We start from the raw sequence: 17,746 nt of genomic DNA, 5'->3' as shown, positions 1-17,746 counted from the left end.
CACATAAGAAGGATATTATCTGCCTTGGAGGCTTCTTTCTAGAATTCTAGAATTTGAAGAACCTGAGTCATGAAGGCAAATTTGAACTACTGCTTTCTTTTTTTTAGATATGAGACTTAAAGTTGTTAAAAGTGTATGCCCAGGATTCATCAGAAACCATTTGTCATGGTGAAAACAATATGCACCATTTAATTTTAAAAGCTGTCGGAAGTTTAAGGATTTACTTTGGCTTTTGACAGTTCTGAGTACTCAATGCACTGGATTGGTAGAATATGTGTGGGACATAATGTGTGCTTGCACAAGATTCCTTACATAGGTTCTTCTGTGCCTAAAACCTTAAGTAAGCCACCAATATTTATGAGCAAGCAGGTCTTCAAGCTTGTTGCTGGATCTCACATCTGACATTTCCAGCAGCATGCCAAGTGTCTCTGCACGTCTGTTATCCACTGGCAAGTGGAAGCACGGGAAAAAAAAAAAAAAAAAAACACCTGACTGTGCAGCATCCAGGTGGAGGCAGTGGTTGATCTCTCAGACACGGGCTGCATTTGAATCCGCTTTCTGTCACAGTGGGCTCCATAGTCTGCTGCCTTTAACAGCAGCTCCATATGCCCGATATTAGAAATAGGAAAGGAAGAAGCATAAACCAATGTGAGTAAAGGTTATTGGACTTTTCATATTAAATAATCCAGGGAGATAGATAGAAATGGATTTAAGGAACTTAGATTTTATTGTGGAGGGATATTATGGGTACATGTGATAAAAGACTGAGGACTGAGATAAACAAAAAAAAAGTACTCTGAATTTGCTTTCTGTTACGTTTGCTTTACTCCAGAGGGCTATCTCTGTTGACATATAAATACAGGATGACAGAGTAATACACCAGGATAATGTTGGTGAGGACTACACTATTTCAGTAAATGTTTAACAGAATGAAATCAGGAATCATTTATGTTCTGAAACTAGTATTTAATAAAGAAAATTTTCTGTTGTCTCCATAAATTTTACTTCTGAAACATCAACAAAAAAAAGAGATGGAGATACAAAACCTTCTGTGAGGATAAAAAAGAGGAAGATTCATTTCTCACACGTAATCAGACGCATTCAAACCCATTCTGGGATGACAACTGGATTTCTTGCTGGCCATGTGTCACTTTCTAAAGCGGAGTTAAACAGGGGGCACACCAGCACCGGACTCTCCACGGCATCTCCGCTCACTGGGAGGCGAGGCTCGGGCTGCGGGGACGGGGGGCTGCTGGCGGGGATGGCCCCGGGAGGGCCAGCGGGACCGAGCTTCTCCAAAGTGCGTCCCCGCTTCTGCGCAGCGCTTGAGCGCTGCCGGCGAGGCGGACATGAACCAACACCACCGAAATCCTTCAGCCTTCACGGCCACGAAGGCCGGCGGACAAACCTTGACGCCCGCGGAGGCCAGGGCCGCCACCGGGCTCCTTTCCCCTTGCCATTTCTCTCCTCCTCGTCCTTTCACGATTATCACGACTGCTTTCCGCCTGAGACGGCAGCCAGCCACAGCGCGATGCGCCGGCGGATCGCCCTTGCGCGTGGCGAAGAGGCGGATACGCGCCTCGGGAGCGCGGCTCCCGCGTCCTTGTTCGATAGCGCGAAGACGGCGGGCGCGAGGGCTCGGCTCCCGCACGCCGCGCAGACACACCCCCGTAACGCCGCGCATCCCGGCACCGCGGCGGGAGCCGAGGCGGCAGGCAGCGCGGGGCGGGGAGGCGGCGCTCGGGCCCCGCCGCGCCGGAGCGGAGGCGCCGCGCCCCAGCGGGCGGAGGCTGCGCGGGCCGAGCGCCCCCCAGCGCGCTGCCGCCGCGCCAGTTACGTAAGCACGGGCACCCCCCGCGCCGCCCCCCCCCCCCCGCCAGAGGTTATGCAATCCCAGCACACAGACCTACTGTACCACGCCCCGCCCCGCGCCCCGCCTCGCCCCGCCCCTGAGCTTTTCCATTGGCTGGCCCCCGGCGGCTCCCGGCTCCGATTGGCGAGTCGCGGCCGCCAGTCACGGCGCGGCGCGGCCGGCATGCGGGCTATGAGCCCCGCGCCGCGCAGCCCTGACCTACTAACACACATCCCTCCGCGCCGCCGCCGCGCGCTCCCGCCCGCCGCTCCGCCGCCGCCCGCACGGCGCGGCACTGCACCGCGTCCGCACCGCTCCGCACTGCCGCCCGCCTAGCCCGAGGAGCGGCGCGGGGCGGGGTATGCTCGGCGCTCCGCGGTGCGCTGCAGGTAGGAAAGAAGGCGCGCGTACAAAGTTGGGGTGCCCGCCCGGTGCTGCGCTGTAGCTACGGTTGGGGATCGGCTGTTGGTTAAGGGGCGCCCAGCCGGCTCCGGCCGCTGCCGCCGGGCGGGGAGGGGTCCGTCGATGGCCCCGCTTTGCGCGGCGGCGGGCGGCTCGGCAGAGGGGTGGCGGCGCGGGAGGCAGCCCGGGAGATGCCGGCCGACGGCTCTCCCTGTCGGGGCGTGCTCGTTCCTGGCGTGCCGCGCTGCCCCCGGCGTGTCCTCGGGCAGCGCCGCCGGAGCGGCTCTCCCGCGTTGCATAATGTGCCGGCGGGGACCGGAGCTGCCACGGCGGACGCTGTGCGGGGCGGAGGGTTGGGTCCCGGGCAACGCCAGCCGTGCGTCGGCCACAAAACCACCGGGAGTTGCTGCCGGAGCCCGCCGGCCAGAGCCCTCTCTCGGGCAGGGTAGGGGCATGTTGCCCGCGGGCAGTCGGGATCAATGGCAGCGGCCCGGGACCGGGGCTGCGCTTGTCTCAGCCAGCCCTTTCCGTCACTTTTTGTCGCTGTTTTTTAGGCGCTGCGGGACCGATCGCATAATAGTTCCTGGAAATGTTGCATTATGTAACCACAAAATTTGCTGGCAGCCGGGCTGGGAAGAGGGAGCTAATTATGCGATTTTATAATCTCCCTACAAAGAAACTAGGACAATCTCGCCCCGAAAAAAAAAAAAAAAAAGCCCCCCAAACCCGTAACTATAACAGGTTTTGTTAAAGTGTGTTTATTAAGGGAAGTAGACAACTGGGTAAGTGGAGAGGCGAGGCGCGCTCGCCGGCTGCGTGCCGGGTGCCTTAAAACGAGATTTGTGTTGGGTCTATATTTAGACGCTTCGCGTTTTAGCAATTGTGGCTTCATGTGCTATTTCTGGTCTTTTCTCCAGAGCCGTGCGTGTGTAAGACGTTCGAGGCATTTGCTCGGATTTTTAACTCTACGCTTTCGGAGGCGTTTTAGGCGTTTTTTTTTTTTTTTTTTTTTTTTTTTTTTTTTTTAGGGAAGGCGTTTCGCTCAGACGCCGTGCCATCTCTCCGGCACGAGCTTTCGATGGTAAAAAGAAAAAAAAAATTAAGAAAAGAAACCAAAAAAGCCTCAAACAAAAACAACAAACCAAAACAGACGGGAATGGCTTAATTTAAGGAAGAAGGGCGTTTCCTGGAGATCTCGGCCGCGCTGAGTGGGGAGAGCGAGCCGTCCCGGCCGTGCCTTGACGGCCGCGGCGGGCTGTGGGCCAGGTGCCGCCGGCCCCCGTGGGGCAGCGGAGCCGGGCTCCGGGGGCGGCCGCCGGTAGTAGGTCAGTGTGACAGACCCGGCGGGCGGGGGAACGGCGCGGGTGCGCGGAGCCCGACGATTCCTCCTCGCCCACCTTCTTCCTCCTTGAGGCTGGCGGGGGTCGCCGCTGCCTCCCTTCCCCCGGCGGCCGACGGGGCGCGGCGGCGGCGGGCGAGCGAGGGCTGGGGGCGCTGGCGCTCCCCCTCAGCCCTTTGTTCTGGGCTGGGGCGGCGGCGGCGGCGGCGGGGGGGCGGCGGGCTGATAGCGCGGGGCCGAGCGGGCCGGGGCCATGCGCCGCCGGTCACGTAGGGGGCCGCGGCGCCGAGCCGGGCAGCCTTTGTGGCGGGGCGCGGTGCGGGGCCGAGCTGCGGGGAGGCGGCGGACGCCGCCTCCCCGCAGCTCGGCCCCACACCGCGCCCCGCGGAGCGTCCCCACCCCGCTGCCCATCACCCCCCTAGTCCCACCGTCGCCTGCAGGCAGGGATCGCCAGACAAAGGCCCTCGCAGGTAGGCACGAGATGAGCGTTTTCTTTCGTTTCTTACGTAACGAAGTACAACAACATCATAAAGGTTTAAAAAAAAAAAAAAATAACACAACCATCGTTGCCCAGTTCTCAAAATCTTTTTCTTTTTTTTTTTTTTTTCTTTTTTTTTTTTTTTTTTTTTTTTTTTTTTTTTTTTTTTTTTTCCCCCAAGTCAATTCGGCTCCGCAGTGGCTGTATGTTTTGTACTCCGGGACCAGCTTGTGCTGTGTCCTCGATGGGAACGTAGCTTGAAAGTTGCTGACGATAACTTGCCTTTCAAGATGAGGTGATTTTATTTTTTTTTTTTTTTATTTTTGGTTACTTAAACGGTTCTCCAATTGGTGAAACCGACATCACCGTGCTTCTGGCCAAAAACCTTCCAACAGTACCCCAAGCCACAGGCTTTATGTTCGTTGTACCTGCTGTAGGAAGTGGCAGCAAAGTATTTTAAAAATGTAATATTCTTGGTAACTGCATAAACTTTTCTGCTACTTGATTGTCGGGGCCAAGTACAGCCTTGACAGTGAGGCTCTTTTGGAGTGTTAAAAACGGCCCTGTTTTGGTTTTTCTTTTCGTTGTTGTCGTCCTTGCAACTTGAATTGATTGCACTTAGTTTCGTTATGTTTGCTCCCGTGTGTATGTAACCTACTTTGAGTTATCTTTGCCCTCCTCAGTAATTAATTAAATCCAGAGTCTCGTTTGGAATATTGCTATGTGCATTGCTTTTATGACCCTTATTCAAACAAAATGTTGATGGGAAACTCGAATGAATAAGGATTTGGTGTTTTGGTCCAAAAACCTGATTTAAACCAACAAGTTCAAGGACTACTGAATAAGGATCGTTAACAACATTGGCACCAACAGTTATTGTTACGAAAGTTCTCACATTACAGATGTCTTTGACTGTTAAAATGCTAATATGCTTTAGAATATTCTGCCTCCACTTTCATTTACTTTATATTTTTAACTCATGCTCCAAAGGGCTGTTATTAGCTTTTAAAATATCCAGATTTCTGAATTTGCATACAAAGCCTCAAGTTTCTGCTGTTTTGCTGGGGGTTGTTCTGCATTTTGTTTTGAGGTTTAGGGAGGGGTTTTTTTTGGTTGTTTGTTTTGGTTTTTAAGAAAATAATGTGAAGGTGTCGAAAAGCTAAGAGTCTTCCCATAGGCAGTATGAACTGACATGACCTCCATACAGCTTATCTGGTCTTAAGGAGCACCATTCACCTTGCTTTGGACAAAATTTATAGAACATAGAGACATTCTTTCTGTTGCAATAGAGTCAAAATAGAGTGTGAGAAAGATATCAGTACTATGCTGGTTTTTTCCAATTCTTTATTTTGAAATAAAACTCTTAAATGAAATAAACCTTAGCTCATTTAAAATTGACTTATTTTAACAAATAGTTATGCAAACTACCCTTATGCAATAGTTTTTTTCCAGACTGCAATCTCGCTGCTGTTATAACATCACTGTGATGCAATAATGTGAACAATAAAATCCTCTGTTTGAGTCTTATTACACACTGTTAAGCAATGTATCTGACTCATCAGCTTAATTGACTCTTCTAGGTGACCTTGCCATGATCATTACAGCCAGTTATGAGATATAAATGTGCTTAGGCTATGTAATAGAAAAAAGTGCAAATAGATGGCCAATTCCTGCAGTCCATTCTAAAAGAAAATGACAATTGATTTCCATGTTAATATTTTGCAGTACTAAGTCATTACCTTACAGTATTTGAAAATATTTTTTTAGTAGCTACAAGATAATGTAACTGTCTAATATTGGTAAGCATGACTGTCAAAACCAAGATTGTGTAAACAAGGGAATACTTGGTCTTGACCAAAAATATGGTAGAAGCAATGTCATTTAAAAATTATATTATAAGGTAGATCTGAAATAAATCTAAGGCCACCTTAGATACCCTATGTTTTTTTCTAATTCACTTGTTGAATTGGTCCGTGTCCAAAATACCCTACTATGAGATTGAATTTTGTGACAGATACTAAATATATATTCTATTAGAAAAAATGCCGTATTTAAGACACGGCTTTTTTCCCTTTCCTGAGTTGCTCCACCTTGGTGTTATTTTCAGTCTGTCCTGCAGCACTTGAATAATTAACCCCTTTTTGCCACAGAGGTGTCTGTACAACAGCTGACAATATAGATGCCAGTGCTGCAAGACTTCTCTTTGTAAGTGGAATGCAACCCAACAAAGAAAATAATGCTCAGCATGGCCAGTGGTCTGGACTCTCTCACAGAATTGGATCTCTAAAGGTTGCTATTTCTCTGTTCCGTCTGCCGTGAGTGGTAGATAACATTTTACAGCCAGTGTTTTTTCATATGTTTACTTCAGTTCTTATATAACAAGATGCATGTTTAGAGCATCAACTGGGATTAATTGACATAATTCTGCTGCCTTTAAATAGAGCCATATAAATTTAGGTCAGCTGAAGGTCTGGTCCATGGTTGGCATTTTAAGAACACAGTTCAGTAACAGAAAGCCGTTTGTTGTCAGAATAATTAATATTTTATTTTGTGGGCTTTTTGGTTTTTGTTTTGTTTTTTTTGTTTTTTTTGTTTTTTTTTTTTTTTTTTTTATGGTTTGTAACTAAGGGAAATCTGAGATTGTATTTCCAGAACATGGTTGCTATTAAGTTATAGCTTTTCATAGTCTAGTTCTTCCTGCTGTCAGGTAGCTATTGAAATGAGAAACACACTGTCATAGTACTGTAACTTCAGTAACAATTGTTTCTATTGAGGCTTTAATAAAATTACTGGAAATTGATACGATATTAATTAAGTTGCATATTTACATGTGTATACTATATATATTATGTATATGGAATTAAAAATTTACCCAAGATATATTTATTTCCTTCTCAGTTTTTTCTCCTGGTGCTATCAGTAATATTCTTAGATCTTGTTTTTTACAATTTGAACCAGAGCAATGAACAGCTTATTTTGGGGAAAATGAACAGATCTAGCAGACTCATACTATGTTCATAAGGAAATGAAAGAGAATGTGGGGCAAATTTGCACTTATTAAGTTTCACTGACCTTTTCTGAGCAACAGCTACCCTTAACATATGTTTTGTGCTCTCTAAATAGAAATTTTATTTCTGTAATTTACCTTTGGTAAGCAAGCTGTACTTTAATGAGTTAATTTGTAGTCTTTAAGATAAACAGTAACTGAAGTAATTTTTCTAACAATGAAAGCCTTTTGTAAAAATTACATATGACATCAGCTTTCTGTGTACAATGTGGAGTTGGGTAATAGGCATTTGCAATAGCATTTCAAGGTCTATGACAATCTTACTCTTTTTTTTTTTCTTAAATTTGATTGAACAGTGTCGTGAAAAATGGCTTCTGATGTGTCTGATAAAATATAATTTGTGGCATATTCCATTTTTTTCTTTCAATAACAGGATCAACATTCTAGCAAAAGTGGGTCATCTTGTACAAAGTTATCATCATCAGTGTTCCACTGACCTAATTACACATTGGTCCTGAAACAGTAAGCACTTAAGCACAACATGAAGTTGTAGGAAAAGGAAACTGTGTACAGGATCAATACTTCTGCACTGCTTCATGCTGTTGTAACATATTTATGGTCCTTATGCACATTTCTACGTAACAACAGAAATTGGTGGCAATATTTGTATTGTAAGTGCTTTTCCCCTTTGTGACTGTGGATAACCTGTCCATCATCCATCAAAAAATGCAGTCACCTAGGTTTTCTCAAAAAGTCTTAACTTCATTTGTTCTATGTTGTCTAGACCCTCTGGCCCACAAATCTGTCCCAGGGATATGACTCCTTTAGTGTAGCTAGTATTAAATCTTTTCTTCAACAGGAACATAAACTCACAAGCTGTTGTAGGTAAAGGGCAAGAAGTATGTTAGAGGATTTCAGTGGAGGTTTAAATACTCTCTGTTGGAGAGGATATCTGAATTATGATAGATAATGATAGGTACAGAGTTTCATGGCATAATTTTTGCCTGTGGAAACCAGTTGAGGTAGAGTACCTCCAAAATTTTTCAGCAGTGTTTAGGGAGGCTGTGCATGCACCACCTGAGCTTAAACTCAGCTTCCTGTCCCATGTGCATGGTGAGAATGATATTTTTTCTGTACCTCATAAAAGTATTCAGATAGGTAGCAACTGTTTTTAGAATACTTTGAAGATAAAGCACAAAATATATCTTTCAGTTTTCCAAAATTTGGAATGCAAACTCGTGACTTATGAATTAATGAGTAATTTGTATAGCAGCTCATCTGGTATCTAGACAGATTTTCAAAATTGATAAATTGGGGCAGAATGGTGGCAGTAATAAAATTAAATGATACCTATGCAAAACATGGACAACAGCAACTAAAAATAAGGGGAGACATTAATAAAAGTGCAGTTATTTTTCTGGAGTGTGCCATATAGTAGTGGTGATGATAGAGGCATGGTTTTTTTCTAGAACAAGAAGCTATACATAACTGTTATTTTCTTCCATTTTTAAAGGACTGATAGATATTCTTTTGTTAGACATCATGATACAGAATTGAATTGCATTTAGGCATCCAGTGCTAGAAATGGGATTTCATTTCATTCAGTCTGATAGAATCGCTATCAAAATGCTAGAGATGTAGAATTAAACAGTCATTTTATCCTAGGATATGTTTGAAAAATTATGCTTGGAAATAGCACGAATTATTTTGCAAAGTATAAAGGAAAACATCCTGTTATTCTATGAGGAAGCTTAGGTACATGAGGAGGCCCACATACATTCTGTAAAACAGAGGTTACTTATGTAATTAAATTACACAGAGGAGAGAAAGATTGTGGTCCTGTCCTCCAAACTTTGAGACCTTTCAATTATTACAGTGTGAATACATGAATCACGAGGATCAGCTCTTGAATGTGCCATGTTATCACTTCAGTATTTTTAAGTCCCATGGATAAATTAATGTTTTGTGATTTCTGCATACATAATTTTTGATTCAACGGCATGAGTCCTATACAACAGTCCCATTAATAGTTGGATCTGGGATTGTATTCTGCTTCTGTTGAAGCCAATGGCAAAATTGCTGTGGGAGCAAGACTGGCTCTGTAATTAAGTTAATAGGGTCGAGTATTATTACATTGTAGAATTGGCACTCAATGCCATTAACATCAACCAACCAAATGTTGGTTTTATAACACTTTATGAGGGAGTGATAAAGCAATTGAAAAATTAATCATAAGGGAAAATATTGGAATTTGAAATGTAGTCAGAGGAATCATTATAGTTCATTAATTTATGTGTAAATACTCATATTTTCCAATGGAATTATAAAATGCAAGGGAAGTGAAATGAAATGGCTGGTTCCATTGAAGGCATGCTGCCATTATCATCAGATGGAATTTTATTTGTTTACAGACTTAGCATTGGGCTGATCCACATGGAGAAGTATTACTAAACAAGGGGTTTGACTCCTGTTTGTAAAGTCACAATTTCAGTTACCATAATAAACGTGTTCAAGAGGTATAGGAAGGGTTAGTTGAAGATCTTTTGTTGTTTTGTTAATTCGCAAAAGTAATGGCATAGGTCTAACTGCATAAATAGCAAACCCATGTGAGTATGTCAGTGGGTTACATGTCTGTCTTGACAGCTTTACTGATGGACTCTGGCAGAGAGCAAAGTTGAATATTGCACGCAAAAACACGGTCATTTTGATACATACTTAATATTTGGTGTAGATTGCATGCTACTTATGTTCCGTCTGTTTGTGCCAGGAACAATGTGTACAGCAGGGAGGCTGGCCAAAACGGGAGTTAACAGTGCTACAATGAGCAGATTGGGCCATTCCAGTGTACAATCTGCAGATGTCCCATGGAATGAGGGACATGAACTCTGCAGCTGCTTGGGCTAAGTGCACCTCAGTGCCACTTCTAGGCTTGCAGGTGGATATTTGGACATGCAGTCAAGTTTTTTTCCATCAATATGGTCATATTGATGAACTATGTTCGTTTACGTTCATTTAGGAAAAAAAAACCCACAATCCAAACCTTTTTTGCGAATTATTATTAGCATTATTAGTATTTTTCCTAGATCACAGTGTTGGACAAACACTGAAGTGGAATAACTCTGAGTTAGAGAACATAGAGTCTGAATTATTATCCTGATACAATCTTGTTCAAGACTAAACATTGCTTTTATATTACATGAAAATAAAAGATGTAAGTATTATAGGGGGAAAAGTATTTAATCTGTGTAGGTATGGTTTCATTCTTCTAAAATATCCAATGATTCTATAAGTACATCCTTGCTGTTGCTACCACTTCAAGTAAATGTAGATGTTCTAAGCTATATGGCACATATATATATATATATTAAAATAATAATAATGACATATGCATATTAGTGTGTGTTTTCTGGGAGAACAAATATTTGGGTTTGAGTGTAGCTCTCCAGTATTGTTAAATTCAGTAAGAGCTGTGAACTGGTAAGGACATGGAATTTCACAAAAGTTGAACACTTTTTGCTTAGGTGATAGTTGGCTGAGATACATGCTAAGAGGCAAGTGATGGTTTCATAGGTATTCAGTACATAATACAACTTCTTGCTGCATGCCATGGAAGGTGTCTGCCAGTGGTACAGGTGAATACAGTGATTGTAGTGGATCAATACAATTGTGGATCAGTAATTGTACTCCCAGTTCTATAGGATAACAAATTAAAATCCCAGCATTCTATTAGTGTAAAATGATGCTACAGGGACTGAATAGTCTACAAATGTGACAAATGGTCAAGTGGCCTTGTCTTCTCTTTTTTGTTGTTGTTGTTGTTTTAAAGTTCTAGCAATGATTTTTAAGTGTTGAGTTGCCGTTATATACGTATTAAATAATTGATTCCCTGTATCAGTGAAATGGACAAAATGTCTATACACCTACTTCAGCAAATTAAACTGTACTGAAAATTTGGAGAAACAAATGTTGCTTTGCTTTGTTATTAATTTTTGGTTTTAAACCTGATCCAGCTCCTGCAATCTTGACAGAAAGCTCCCTTTTGACTCCTTGAAATTTTGGATCAGGCTCTAACTATGCAACTGTTTGTGTATTTAGAGGTACATTTCTTCTTTTCAAACATGACAATTTGTGATGCTTCTTTTACACTAAAATACTAGATGCTGTCTTTGGTGTGGCTGGCGTCTAACTATTTTTCATTAGGTATGTATTGTCAAAGACAAATTGTTACATGTCAGTAATTAACCATGGGTTTTAGGAAATTCTACTTAGTTGTTCTATTAATTTTTTCATGACAGAAGAATTGGCATGGTTTGATGGAACAGAACCCAGCTTGAAGCCTTAGTCTTTATGACCCTGCTTAATTGTTACTACATCACTCATTTCACTTTGTCGTCTAGAAAAGACAAGAGAAACTGGCAGAATACAGTTAATTAATTCTCTTATAACTTTCTTGACTGATAATGTTAAAATTAATTTCATTAGCTATTGTAAAAACACTCCCAGTAAATAGAGACATTAATCTGAAGTGGCTGATTTTTTTTGGATGATGGGGAGGGTTATACAGGCAAGAATGATTGCTGACTCAATAGTCAGTTCTATAAAAGCACTTGGCATGCTACATTCTGTTTTACCAGGAACATGACTGACTTTGGAAAATTATATACTGAGAAGTTGTGTCTTAAGATCAAGACCAGTAATCTTATGAGAATAAATATTTTTGCATTAAAAGGGACTAAATAAAACAAGGGCCAATTTACACTCTTAAGTTCAAATTTAATGATTAAAATGTCTGAAGCTAAAGGTTAAGCTTTTTTTCTGTGTTAATGGTAAGATTTCTGGGTCTAAACTTCTACTTCAGTGCAAATACTGTTTCCTGGAGGTGCACATGCCTCAATGGTATTAAACTTTACTCTGACATAATATGACTATTTGTCAAATGCAATTTTTAAATTAAATGTTATTTCTCTCATGTATTTTTCAAAACTGATTTCAGTGTTTTCTTTGCAAGATACTAAAAAATTACATAATTTTGTTGTCAATATTTTTTAGTCATTAAGTACTTGACCAAATTTTGTGTGTGAACTTGCTAGTTTGAATTAATACAATGGATACAAATACTTAGATATATATTTTTACAGGATTAAAAAGCAGCAGTTACCACCATTATCGACTATATCTATTAAGCATGTATTTTAAGACAATGGAGATCACTCCAGCTTCTCTAAATCAGCTTATGTTATTTTTAATCCTTGAAGGACCCAAATATATTGCATTTCTAAGTCATACACCACAGCTGTTTTAAGAAGAGATGCTTTAATGTGGAACGGGATACTTTGCAGTGCTGCTCTTCAACATACTTTGTGTCCTGCAGTTTAAAGTGGTGGAAGGTTTTCGTTTGGCCAGTGATATCATGGAAGCTTCTGTGACAGCATTACTGTAGGGTCAAAACTCAAATACTTTTAAACTGATTCTTCCTTGGATCATATAATATTTGTTTTGGAAGCAAATCTGCTGCCTCTAGGTGTCATGAAATTTAGACTATCAGTAGTTCCAGTGTTGAGCTGTCATCATATTACAGCAGGTCTAATGAACCAAATTCTTGTCTAAACTATTTGTCAGTAGCTACTTTTGTGTGTTTTGAACCAGCAATTCCTAAGTAGTAATAAAATTCTCTATTTATTTCAGATTTTTAAGAAGATTATTGAGTCTGCTAAGAAAATTTGTTCTAGACAGACACTTCCGTCTGAGATTATGAAAGAAAAGGAAGCATGTGCGTGGATTTAAAATTACTGTATTTATCGAGTTGTGGAGTGAGAAGTACTGTGGAGATAGCTTGCTCTGTTGCTTATAGTAGATCTTCTACAAATTGTTGCTGATGCAGCTGAGAAAAATGCAGACCCTTAAAAAGGAGCACGGACCTGTTGACACAAGTAGCAATGTGGACAAAATCATGGTACTTAAGTCGACCTTATCAGAAGTATCTGATGAATTATCTACAAATGAAGATATTCTACTTACTGAAGCAAGTAGTGGAAAGAGCAAATCTTCAGCTTGCCGGAGAAAGCGAGAATTCATTCCAGATGAAAAGAAAGATGCTATGTATTGGGAGAAAAGGCGGAAAAATAATGAAGCTGCCAAAAGATCTCGTGAAAAGCGACGACTGAATGACCTTGTCTTGGAGAACAAACTAATTGCACTGGGAGAAGAAAATGCCACTTTGAAGGCAGAACTGCTTTCACTGAAGTTAAAGTTTGGTTTAATTAGTTCTGCGGCCTATGCCCAAGAGATACAGAAACTCAGTAGCTCAACAACTGTGTATTTTCAAGATTATCAGAGCTCCAAATCAAATATTAACTCATTTGTAGATGAACATGAACCATCTATAGTTGGTAGCAGCTGTATTTCTGTCATTAAACATTCTCCTCAAAGCTCAATATCTGATGTGTCTGAAACATCAACTGTAGAGCATACCCAACCAAGTCGTATACAAAGCAACTGTAGAAGTCCCGAAAATAAGTTCCAGATTATAAAGCAGGAGCCCATGGAATTAGAAAGAGAGCCAAGAGATGACAGAGGTTCATATAAAGCATCCATATATCCAAACTACATGGGAGCTACCTTTAATGTGTACTCACATTCTCCTCCTCTCTTGCAAGTTAATAGGTCCTCCAGTAATTCCCCGAGAACGTCAGAAACTGATGATGGAGTAGTTGGAAAGTCATCTGATGGAGAAGATGAACAGCAGGTTCCTAAGGGTCCAATTCATTCCCCAGTTGAACATAAAAATGTTCATGCAACAGTTAAAGTTCCAGAAGTGAATTCTTCAGCTTTGCCTCACAAGCTTCGAATCAAAGCCAAAGCCATGCAAGTTAAAGTGGAAGCAATGGATAATGACTATGATGCAACGCAGAAGTTGTCATCACCCATTGACATGTCCTCAAAAAGACATTTTGAGCTTGAAAAACATGGTGCGCAAAACTTGGTGCATTCTTCTCACACTCCTTTCTCGGTTCAAGTGACTAATATCCAAGACTGGTCACTTAAACCAGAGCTCTGGCATCAGAAGGAACTCAATGTTAAAATTCAGAGTGGTTGCAAAACTGGAGTTGTTGAAATAAAAGACAATATCTACAATGTCTCTGAGTCAGAGAACCTCTATTTGAAGCAGGGCATAGCAAACTTATCTGCAGAGGTTGCTTCACTTAAAAGACTTATAACTACACAAATCTCTGCATCAGACTCTGGTTAATTTACTACTGAAAAAGGCTTATTGTTTCAAAGGATGTCATTTGCAGTAGATCAATATGTTTTGTATGATGCTGAATTTTCACTGGACTTGTGATGTCATTTCACTGTAATGTTCACATAATGTCTGATTGGTGTCTTTTTGTGCACAAATTATTATGAAGACTAGGTTGTGCTATGATCACTATGCCTTGAGTATAGTCAAGTAGCCTGTACAAAGGCTGTATATAGTGGACTTTAATTTCTTTTTGTTCTACTACAAAGTGTGCAAGTTACCAGTTACAATAAAATATTGGTGACAAACATAGAACATCTACTCCAGTTCAGCTGATTTTATGAACTTGTAAATAAGTTGTTAATTAAAAACTGGGTTTTTTCTTACACTGTGCTCAACTTCACTTATGTTTTTGGTTTTTACAGCCTAACAACCAAATTGCAATTTACAACATGTGTGATCCTTCTGGCCACCTTTTTCCTTAACATGTTTTTTAGAAGAGAAGTAAAGTAAATATTTATAAATGAAACAGTACCAATTTATAGCCTTAGCCTTCATAAACTTATTTCTTCGTAGAAATTAACCAAAACCCCTGCAAATTCTAACCCAGTAACTAATATCAACAACCTTTTTTTTCTCCTTCAATCTCAAATGAGACTGTAATGAGTTTCCTGAATGGTTTAGTGTGACAAGCAATTTTTCAATATTATAACTTGGTGTTTTAGGTGAAATTAGCTAAGTCAGATTTGTGCATCTGCAAAGTTTTTAGAGCCTTGCAGTGACAGAATTGGACGGCACCATCTCTGCCAAGGGGTGGCTTGCATCTGCAAGGGGTGCAGGTAAGGAAAGTCCACCCCTCTGGCATACCAGCATTCTGTCCATGGCAGACCATGGGCCACCTGTACATGAAGTATAAGGCTACAGGATTTCTAAACTCTGAGCTCAGCTAGGTAAATACTTACACAAAGGCTAGGCAATAGCAGTTGTAGAGTTAAAGGAGATCATCTGCTATTTCAGTTCCCTGAGTGGGACATAATGCAATTATGCATGAAGTAAGTCTTGCCAGCAATTTGTCCCTGGTTTCAATGGCTTAATTAACTGAACTGGAATACCTTGGCTTGCTAAAGGGCATTTTGCAAGAATTTCTCAAACATAAAATAGAGACTGTGTGAAGAACTGCACGATCTAGAGACTGCTAGCTCCTTACAACTTATGCAGATAATGAGTTCTTCATTTGATGACTGGACCGGGCTGTGGTGCTCTTTGCCTTTCAGAAGAGCCATTGAACCATGGAGTCTAGAATTGTATATCATGTATCCTTGGTTTGGCTTACCAAAATCTTTCATTTTAAAACTAAACATAATTTATAAATATAGTATAAACTTGGCAGAGGTTCTCGTCATGAGACTTCCCCCTTCTTTTAATGTACAAATAAATCAGACTAACAACTAAGCTTTTTCTGAAAAGGCTTTTTATTAATTGCCATACTGTATAATGAATTGAACCTTTCCACAGGCTTAAAATACTAATTAACAAAACAATATGTAGGTATTGTTTTTTCAATTAATACTTGACTTGAGTGAGAGGAAGTTTGTCAATTTTTTGGGGATATGAAGAGGAGTCTGAGTCACTCCTGATAGCTCTGAAGCTTGGTCCAGCAGTCAAGGCAATGGCAGAACTCCCTGATGTCAGTGAGGACAGGATTTGATTCTGTGCCTTTTCAGGAACTGATGATTCAGTTGTGTTCTGGGAGGACCTTCGCACAGAAATCACTGGTACTTTCTGAGCTTTTTTGAGCCTTCTAACTGCTGTGCTGTATTTGTGGCATTCAGAGTTGATAAACTGCTATTCTTTTTTCATGCCTTAATAATACAATAGACCCCATAGCTGGGCTCTGTATGTATTTGGTAATTAACGTAGATGACATTTCAATGTTACTGAAAATAAGCTCAGGATTATTGCATGAAATGTAAAAATTTGCATTGAATGATGGGGATATGAGACATGAGGCAGTGATTGCTACTGTCTCCTTGCTTGCTAAGTATCTTCTGTAAGCAACAATAAAATTCTTTAAATATTTTGCATATTATTTATCACATGTAATGTGTTCAAGGAGAGGACTTAAAACTCTCAGTGTTGCCATCAGTGTAAGCCTATTGGGTTTTTTTCCATTTCTTGTTAGAATTGTTTGTCATAATGGAAGAATGTTGTCCTCTTTCTAGCTCATTATATATTTTGTGTATCTGTTTTGTGCAATTAATACTTAACAGTAATGATGTAGTTAATTTGTTGAAGGATGTCATTGCAAGAAAGTTATAGCATGGAGCTTAGGAGCACAATCAGATGTTATTTATACTCCCTTTATACCTTAGTGTTATGCTTCATTTGAAGAAAGAAATAAATAATTTGTCTTTTGTTCAAAACCAGATCTAACTTACCACATGCTTTTCTATTATGTTCATCGTCATAGTCTAACACAGGGGCATTAACTTGGGTTGATGACCAAGCTTCCCTGCTGAAGTTGCTGTTTCTCCATCTAATACTTGGAATATCTTTCATGAACCTATTGAAGGTACAAACTGCAAGTGTTGGTAGTACATGACAACAATGCGTGCAAAGCCCCATTGTTGGCTACAGCTGTGGACTGAACTGCTCAACTGCAGTAACTGAGGTGTAGATGGCCTCATGCAGAGCCCTCTCCCTCTTTGCCCATCTTTAGACTGCTTCCCATCAGGATGTGAAATGGGAAAGGTGGAGTGTCACCCTGTGGGGGTGGGAAGGGAGAGAGTGCAGTGAGACTGCCCTGCTCCAGCCTTCAGCTGGTACACGGTTATGTAAGTGTAAGACCAGACAGCCATGCTCTTCCAACCTGCCTTCCTTGCACTGCAGGAAACAGAATAATCCTCCATGGAAAGATTATCCCTGGCTGGTCTCTCAATGGGACATCAGAAGGTTGGTTTTGAGCACAAAATGGGATTTTTCTAAATGTGTAAAACACGTAAAATCCTCTAACTTACAAAAACTCGTAAACTCAGCAATTGACAAAACATGAAATACGGCAAAAGGATAGTCTTTCTCACATTAGTGTATCTTCAATTACAGATGTTAAGGAAGGCCACATACAAAAACTGGTAATTCTGAGACATATCAGTATAAATTCTCTTTTATGATAATTATTAGTGTGAAAGACTTCATGGAAAGTTTTAAGAGAAGCCTGAAAAATGACTGTTGATTAGCAAGGTAAACTTTATCCTAGTGATATCAACTGCTGGCTAATTAAAACTGCAAAGTGGGAGTACAGCTCTTTGTCAAATTTGCCTAACTTGTGTATAAACACAGTAATACAGCCTCATGTTCTATCAGTGCCAGAGGTGAATTGTGGGTATTCCCATACATATACTTAGCCCAAATATTATGATTTTCTGAAT

At 41.2% G+C, this 17,746-nt stretch overlaps 1 protein-coding gene across 2 annotated transcripts; it reads left to right on the top strand.

The window, feature by feature from the left end:
• Positions 1–2,027: 2,027 nt before the first annotated feature.
• On the top strand, positions 2,028–16,746 carry NFIL3 (nuclear factor, interleukin 3 regulated). Of its 2 annotated transcripts, none has more exons than XM_066339282.1 (2): positions 2,028–2,241; positions 12,764–16,746. In XM_066339282.1, the coding sequence occupies exon 2, from the start codon at positions 12,954–12,956 to the stop codon at positions 14,325–14,327; it is 1,374 nt and encodes a 457-aa protein (XP_066195379.1). In that variant the 5' UTR covers positions 2,028–2,241; positions 12,764–12,953; the 3' UTR covers positions 14,328–16,746. The 2 variants fall into 2 exon arrangements, with proteins under 2 accessions (XP_066195379.1, XP_066195380.1); XM_066339283.1 differs by lacking the exon at positions 2,028–2,241 and adding an exon at positions 10,889–11,278.
• The last annotated feature ends 1,000 nt before the right edge of the window (positions 16,747–17,746 follow it).

This window comes from Sylvia atricapilla, chromosome Z (assembly GCF_009819655.1).
Source record: "Sylvia atricapilla isolate bSylAtr1 chromosome Z, bSylAtr1.pri, whole genome shotgun sequence".
Classification (NCBI taxonomy): domain Eukaryota; kingdom Metazoa; phylum Chordata; class Aves; order Passeriformes; family Sylviidae; genus Sylvia; species Sylvia atricapilla.
Note: the sequence above shows the minus strand (reverse complement) of the source record. Positions and strands in the feature narration are given on the sequence as shown.